Here is an 8275-nt window from a genome sequence, read left to right as displayed (position 1 = left end):
TTATATATAAAAATAATTTAGGTCTGTGTATTCCAGTGGAAACAATGTTTAACACTCATTAAGAACCACCAAGTTTAGACAGGAATTGGTCCGATATGGAAAGGCATCTTGTAACCATGTTGACGATAAAAGGAATTCCAATGAATGTGGCCCTGCCATTTTGCAAGCTACAGTCACAGATTTAAGACTGGTAAGCACAGGACGTTTTACTTAAACTGACTTATAGAACCAGAAACCAAACTTCAGTTTATGTAAAGATGAGAAAATAGAACGGAAATTGTTACTGGTTTAAATTGACATACTACAAGTAGTATTTTTGCTACAGTGGTTTCGATATACTTGCAGTTCTAATCACCTTTTGAAATACAAAGCAACCCATTACACTGCAAGGGTTAACTGCTGGTTTTGGTCTTGGGAGAAAAATAAAGCTTTAGTCACCCGATCCTTGGAGCCAGCCGGCTGTGACAGCACTCCCTCTTCCTACGCTGCAGAAATGGAATGTGTCCTCACGTCTATAGTACAATATGGTTCACGGGACCTTAGACCGCTGTAGCGGTGGGGGAGAGACATTCCAGGGATCAGTCTAAGAGGATCAGGTAAGTATAACTTTCTTACTTTCCTCTCTAGACCAAAATGAGCACTTAATCCTTGTAGTGTGGGGGTATCCCTACTTTAAGAGTTTCGTAACCATTTTCCCCGTAGTTCTACATTGAATGAATGCAACAGTATTAGGCAAAAAAAATGATTAAAAACTGGGAGCTTGCTACAATGCAGTGGGGCACATTTATATAACTATTACATGCTGCAAACTGCAACCCTAATTCCACAAAGGTTGGGATGCTGTGTAGAATCTACATAAAAACAATGCAATGATTTGCCAGATTTTATTCACAATAGAACATAGAAAACATATCTGTTGTTTAAAATGAGAAAATGGACCATTTTAGGAAACAAATAAGATAATTGTGAAATTGATGGCAGCAACACATCTCAAAAAAGTTGGGACAGGGCAAAAAAACAAAAAAGCTGCCAAAGTAAGTGGGACTAACAAGGAAGAGCTGGAAAAACATTTTGCAACTAATTAGGTTAATTGGCAACAGGTCAGTAACATGATTGGGTATAAAAAGAGCATCTTAGAGAGTCAGTGGGGGTGATTTACTAACCTAAACACACACACACACACACACACACACACACACACACCAGGTGTGTGTGATTTTCACACAGCAAAACGTATTTATCAACCAAAAAGTCTCTAAAAGCATATTTCCACTAATGCCATATATGGAAAAATCATGCACATGATGCATATATAATGATGCATATATAATGCTGCTTAGACAAACATGGTTAGCTCATGCATTTACATTCCTGCATTCATCAACACAACATAGAGCTAATTTACCCAACATCACCTTGGAATTCCTTCAGGGCTTTGCACAACACACCTGCTGGGTGTGTACACATTACAAAGGTGTTTAGATTCCACCCATAGATCATGCTGGGAGGGAAAACACTGCAGAGGTGTATACACGTTCGTGGTGTGTTTATAAGGTTAGTAAATCAACCCCAGTGTCTCAGAAGTAAATATGGGCCGAGGTTCACCAAATCTGTGATAAACTGCGTCTAAAAATTGGCCAACAATTTCAGAATAAATGTCCCTCAATATAAAATTGCAAAGGCTTTAAATATATAATCATTTACAGTACACAATATCATGAAGATTAAGAATCTGGAGAAATCTCTGTGCGCAAGGGACAAGGCCAGAATGCAATATTGGATGCCCTCAGGCGGCACTGCATTAAAAACAGGCATGACCCTGTGATCACTGCATGGGCTCAGGAATACTTCCAAAAAAATCAATCACTGTCTGTGGACATAGCTCCCAGCGCCATGCAAAAATGCAAGATAAAGTGATATTAAAGTCAAAAGGATTTTAAGCTATTCTAAATGCTGATGAAAATCACTTACAATGGATACTGCTCCCTGATGTTTAAAAGCTTTAGTTTCCTATAGTCAGCTGGTCCCTTGCACACCGGTCCTGACTTCATGTAGAGTGACTCCTTTCTCAAGCAGAGTGCTATGCAGTCACCCTTGTGTGTGCTAGTAAGCTGTGTGTCTTCACAAAAACACAGCAAATCTCCTCCCTTCCCCAAACTAGTAGATGAACAGTTGCTGGAATCTGCACTGCCCTATGTGACCTTGTACTGGACAGGAAATTTAAGGAAGCTGAGCTGAGAGACTTGGAAGCAGCTGCTCAAAAACATAAGTGTTTGGGCAAAACTGTAATGCAATGCTTTGCTGGGCAATGTATAATTATTTGTTTGATCTGTATTCATTACTGAAAAATACATTTGAGAGTTTAATACTTTAAAGCTCTATGATGCAAAGAGGAAGCCATATCTGAACATGATATAGAAACACTGCCATGTTCTCTGGGCCAAAGCTCATATAAAATGGTCTGTTGTAAAGTGGAAAACTGTTCTGTGATCAGACGAATCAAAATTTGACATTCTTTTTGGCAACCACGGGCGTTGCGTCTTCCATACCAAAGAGGAGAGGGACCTTCCAGCTTATCAGTGCTAAGTTCAAAAGCCTGCATCTCTAATGGTATGGGAGTGTATTAGTATGTAGGGAATGGGCAGCTTGCACATCTGGAAAGGCACCATCAATGCTGAAAGATATATCCAGGTTTTAGAGCAGCATATGCTCCTAATCCAGACAATGTCTTTTTGTGGGAAGGCATTGCATACATCAGCAGGACAATGCTAAACCACATACTGCATCTATGACAACATCATGGCTTCATAGTAGAAGAGTCCGGGTGCTTAACAGACCTGCCTGCAGTCCAGACCTTCCAACAATCGGAAATATTTGGCGCATCTTGAAAAGAAAAATACGACAAAGAAGACCCAGGGCTGATGAGCAGTTAGAATCCTATATCAGGCAAGAATGGGACAACATTCCTCTCCCAAAACTCCAGCAACTGGTCTCGTCAGTTCCCAGAGGTTTACAGAGTGTTGTTAAAAGAGTGGATGCTACACCATGGTAACCATGGCCCTGTCCCAACTTTTTGGAAATGTGTTGCTGCCAATTTCAGAATTACCTAATTTTTGTTTTCTCAAAATGGTCCATTTTCTCAGTTCACACATTCAATCGAGTTTGAGATTTGCAAATCATTGCATTCTGTTTTCATGTAGATTTTACACAGCGTCCCAACTTCTTTGGAAATGGGGCTGTAGGGAGGGAGTGCACATACACATATTTTAACAAGAGTGCAGTAATACATACATGGGGGCATAAAGAAGTGAATGCGATCGTCAAACATTCACTGGTGGTAAATCAATCACTGTCATTTAAAAACACATGAACCAGAAAGATTTACTTGCAGTAAATCTCAGATTAACTGCTTTAGAAACATGCCCCTAAGTACAGACACTGCCCACAAAGCTATATAAATGCCCCCAATGTTTTAATCACATTGTAAGTGAATAAATAGATACAGCGAATAGAAATACAGGTTAAAACATGTCCCTTAATAATCCATAGCAGAAGTCCAATTAAAACTCCTCAAACTATTTTTGGGTTCACAAATAAAAGTTTTAGTATATTTTTTTTAAAGAAAACTCCGGTCAACAGTGTTCTTAACACTTGCAATGGGGCTACTCCAGCACTGCAAGGGTTAAGTGCTCATTTTTGCCAAAAATAAAAATATACTCACCTGACCCGCCAAGCCAACTGCCTGCTACTCCAGTCCCGAAGCCCGCCTGCTCCTCCACTGCAACATTTCAATGTTCCTCTGCATCCTCATGACTATACAATGTGTATAGAGAACCTGATGATTTACAGGACCTTATGACAGCTGCAGAGGAGGGGGAGAGCGGCTCCAGGGTCTGGTCTAAGAGCAAGCCAGCTCCTAGGATCAGGTGGATATAAACTTTTTTTTAGCACCTAGGCAAAAAAAACGAGCAGTTAACCCTTGCAGTGCAAGGGTAGCCCTACTACAAGAGTTAAGACAAATTCTGCCCGGAGTTCTGCTTTAAGTAAGTCACTAAAACCTTAGTGCCAATTGTTAATTTTCTAGTGAGAAAATAGAGAAGCGGTCCATAAAATGTCCCACCATTAGAAGTTGATATCATTTTCATTTTGCTTACAACTGGCAGGTTTCAAAGGGAAACTTGTTTTGTTTGAAAATCCATCAGGCAAAACAAAGCTGTGTAAAGTACTCTGAATGTGTTAAGCACATTCAGATCTGATAAACTCTTCAAATACAGAAATACATATTTGGGTTTCTTTAAGCTCACTGACACTTTAATAGCGGAATCTGAGAGACACATTTGTAGAGCCAGTTCTGTAGTGAAACTAAAGTCAGAAGGCATTAGCTACTAGGAAAGTCATAAGAATGTAAAATCTCTGATTTTGAGCCTCCAGCAGTCTCCCACAACCATTATATTCTTCAGCCAGATGACTAACATTTTATTGTACACGACTGCTAAAAAAGAAAAAACAGAAAAAAAAACAAAAAACCCCCAAAACACACCAAATTGCCAACTGGGTGAATTTTAAAGTGCAAACATACGTACAGTTTTCATAACCAATTGTCTAAACTGTTTGTAAGTCTATACGTACTGGAAATGCCTCAATGGCCCATTTGCAACAATGGAATAAGCACATGAAAAGTTGTCGTCGCCTTTACATATATAGGAATAACTTGCAAAACTACTTTAAGGCTACTTCTTGCCAATTCCTGCTTCACTGCATTTTCAAGTAAGATACCCTCAAAAACAAAAAAAACAATGCATCTTTACAGACTATAATAATTGTATAGTTGAAAAAGAAACTGATCATTCATTACTTGTGATGTATCAAAGTCATGTTCCTATTTATCGAAATTTTAGCTTGTGTGAGGTTTAATACGATTCTGGTATAACAAATTCAAATTCAGTGCTGCCTTCGGAAGTAGTTGGTTTGAACATGCTCTGGTTAGACTGCTGAAGAAATATATCGTCCCAGTTCACAGGTTTTGGCCCATTGCTAGAGTGGTTCTCTTCAGAATCCTGTTGTGGCTTATCTGGGTCAATGTTATACACAATTCCGCCATCGCTGATGACAGGTACATTAGTTTTATTATCACCTACGTACGCATACTGCCTTATTTGTAATGACTTACATGGATTCAAACGGTAAAGCTTTGAATCTCCAGCAGGGTCCAAACTGTGAGCAGATCTTATGTGTGAAGCCATGACCTGGTAGTTTATAAAAGAACCACCGCAAGTCAAGCACTGATATCTTCTCTCACCCGTGTGGTGTATTTCATGCTTTGTACGGTATTCTGCAAGTGGAAACACTCTCTCGCAGTAACGACAGGGGTATTTTTTTTCCCACGAGTGAACGTTAAAATGTCTTCGCAAACTAGTAAGACAAACGTACGATCTCTTGCACACAATGCAAATATAATAGACTCTCCCGTCCACTATAAGCTCATAGTGATCTTCATGTTTCAGTTTCATTTTTTTCCGGTTTGGAAAGCCATCTTCATCTAGACCGGATAAACCTTCTTCAGGGTCATCTTTGATAGGAATCACTATGTCATATGTATCTTCGCCAATATTTGCATAAACTTTGCAGCCTGTTGAAAGGCCCTCAATCTCAGAAGCTGTGTCTAAGGTTATTATTTTCTTACCATCCATTATTCGGCGAGGTTCAGAAGAATCCTTGCTACTCCCAGAAACAACATCCGCAATTTTAATTTTGAATTCTCCGGGCTTTGATGAAGATCCGGGGCTGACGGTAACCACTTGTTTCTTTTGCACGCCATCAAAGGATATATTTTTGTGAGTAATTGTGGGCTGGCCTACGGAGATGACGGAGGAAGAAGGAGGAGAGGAAATACAGTCAGAATCCAAGATCAGCTCCGATTTGGGATGAACTAAACCAATTGGTTGCAGTTTAGGTAAGTTTTGATTAGCTGTAACTGGCTTCTCAGGTGGTTTAGCCGCAGCTGAAGAAGCAGCTGTATCTGAAGGCGGCTGGACTGAAGCAATAGCTGTGTCAGAATTTTGCTGAGGCACAGGATTGCTATTTGCAGGCGGATTGGGAGTTGGCGCATTCGAATTTGCAGTAGCAGGAGCGACAGATGTTGTGACTTTTGGAACTGGAGTAGGTGGTTTTTCTGGAAGTTGCGCTGCAGGTTTGATATCTTGGCTAACCTGTTGCTGGCCAGATTCTGGAGTAAGTTTTTTTGCCTCAGGTACCTGTTCATTGCTAATAGTAATTGGGGGCGTCACAGGTTCCTTTTTCTCTGGAGCACCTTTCTTGGGGGGTGCAAAAGTCTCAGAGCAAAATATCACATCGTCATCAGAATCGTCATCATTTGACTCAACATCGGAATTGGTTGATAAAGTAAATGTTTCTGCCAGCATTGGCAATACAGAGACCCCGAGAGCTTTGGTCAATGCTGCACTAGTTGTATTTTTTATTGGCTCCTGTGTTTTGTCATCAGTCTTTGATTGATCTGCATTACCGTCTTTAACTCCACCAGATATACTTTTCACTTGTGAAAGAGGGATTCCAAGTTCTGCTATAAAGGGAACACCTAGTAATTTTCCAGACTTTATCAACTCTTCCAACATGTCGCTTTTCACACGTACAATTTTGGCGCTGTAAATATAGTTAAGGATTTCTGCAAATATTTCAGCTCTGATAAAATTCAACTCCACAACTTGACCAGCAACGGTGAAGAGTTGGTGGAAATAAGTACTGCATGCAGAAAGTATGTTCTTGTGAGCTCTAAATTTGCGATCCTCAACAATAACTGTAACATCGCAGTACAAGCCTTGCAGTCGCTGGTCATTCAAAGCCTGGAGCAGACAGCCAGAGTATTGGGTATCTGTGGCAGTTATCAATTTTTTCGACTCCATATCTGAAAGTAAATAAAAGATCATATGTTAGTTCAAGATGAGATATTCCCTACAACTGAGCTACACCTTATAGCTGAACGCTGTTGCCCATGCAGTGGCCCTTCGCTGGGACTGCAAAGGTTAAATGCTTGTTTTTGTCTAGGGGTAACAAAAAAAAAATTTTTTTTTTTGTACTTTGCATAAATTATTTGTCTTGAAGTCCACTGAGGAACACAGGAATGTATTCATTCTAAGCCATTTGGGTTAAACTGCTGCTTTCAGAAAGTTCTGGACACAAACAAAAAGCTGAAAGCCAGCCTACATATAACCCCACCTCCAACCACCATGCCTCAGTTTTGTGAGGAAATACAGTAAAGGCCAATTACATACAGGGGAGTGTCTCTCAATGGACTTAAAGATAAAGATTTTACAAAGTGCAAAAATCTTACTTCATCTTCTATTGAGGGACACAAATGGGAGTAATTGTTAGACATTATTTGGGAAGACCAAAAGTAGTCCAAATAAGGGGTGGGCCATAGCCACCGAGAGGTCCAACAGATGTGAAAATCCTTATAGAAGAGTATCTGAAGAAATCAACACCTGAACAAAGGCTAGATGAAGATAGGTCAAAGCAAATATGGAAACAGCAGTGACCAAGATAGGACACCGAAAATAAACCTGGGGTTTCTAAACCAGGATAGGTAATCAAAACTAGGGAGAAGTTGCTACCTGAAAGAATGATAGGCCTCAATAAACCACTGTAAAAAAAACAGTTGAAACAGCAAACTTATTGAACAGGATAAAAGAACTTAGACCAACAGCTAAGATGATCAACAAAAAGAATGTTACTTGGGTAAAGGCTGAAGTCAAGGATACCTAACCCTCGACTTCAAGGAAAGGAAAGTTGATCAAACAAGAAACGTCCAGCCAAAACAGCCAACCAGTTAACTTGAGAAACACAATCCACACATTTCAGTCATGCATCCTTCCCTGAGGACAGATCACTGTGAAGGTGCATTACAAATACTTGAATTCAGCTATGGTGTCTGTTACAAGAGAACATCTAAAAAGGTAAGAAATATATATTTTTAATAATTTTTACTGTATGCTGTGTGAATAAGAACACCATCATATAGTTGGCGTTTCTCAAGTTTAACTGCAAAAGTGGAAATATACTTTAAGCAGAACACCCTTAAAGTGATATTAAAGCCTAATTTTTATTTTTTAATTCTCCTTTAAGGAGACCCTCATTTGCTGGAGGATGTTGCCTTTTGTTCTTTAAAAAGTACTTTATTCCTTGTTTTCTAGTGGGTCCCTGCCATGCTCTTTCCCCCTGCCCCCTTCACGGGTGCCACCATTGTTCTAATGGAGGCACC

The 8275-nt window shown here is 39.8% G+C and overlaps 1 protein-coding gene across 1 annotated transcript; it reads right to left on the bottom strand.

Moving 5' to 3' along the window:
• Window positions 1-4792: 4792 nt before the first annotated feature.
• On the bottom strand, window positions 4793-6920 carry ZBTB33 (zinc finger and BTB domain containing 33). Its single transcript, XM_018560082.1, has one exon. The coding sequence runs from the start codon at window positions 6918-6920 to the stop codon at window positions 4911-4913; it is 2010 nt and encodes a 669-aa protein (XP_018415584.1). The 3' UTR covers window positions 4793-4910.
• Window positions 6921-8275: the final 1355 nt, after the last annotated feature.

This window comes from Nanorana parkeri, unplaced genomic scaffold (assembly GCF_000935625.1).
Source record: "Nanorana parkeri isolate BGI_ZX_2015 unplaced genomic scaffold, ASM93562v1 scaffold431, whole genome shotgun sequence".
Taxonomy (NCBI): Eukaryota; Metazoa; Chordata; class Amphibia; order Anura; family Dicroglossidae; genus Nanorana; species Nanorana parkeri.
This window is presented reverse-complemented; position numbering and strand designations above follow the sequence as displayed.

Coding starts and splice junctions, on each gene's coding strand:
- ZBTB33 (XM_018560082.1), bottom strand. CDS start 6,920: ATGGAGTCGAAAAAATTGATAACTGCCACAGATACCCAATACTCTGGC.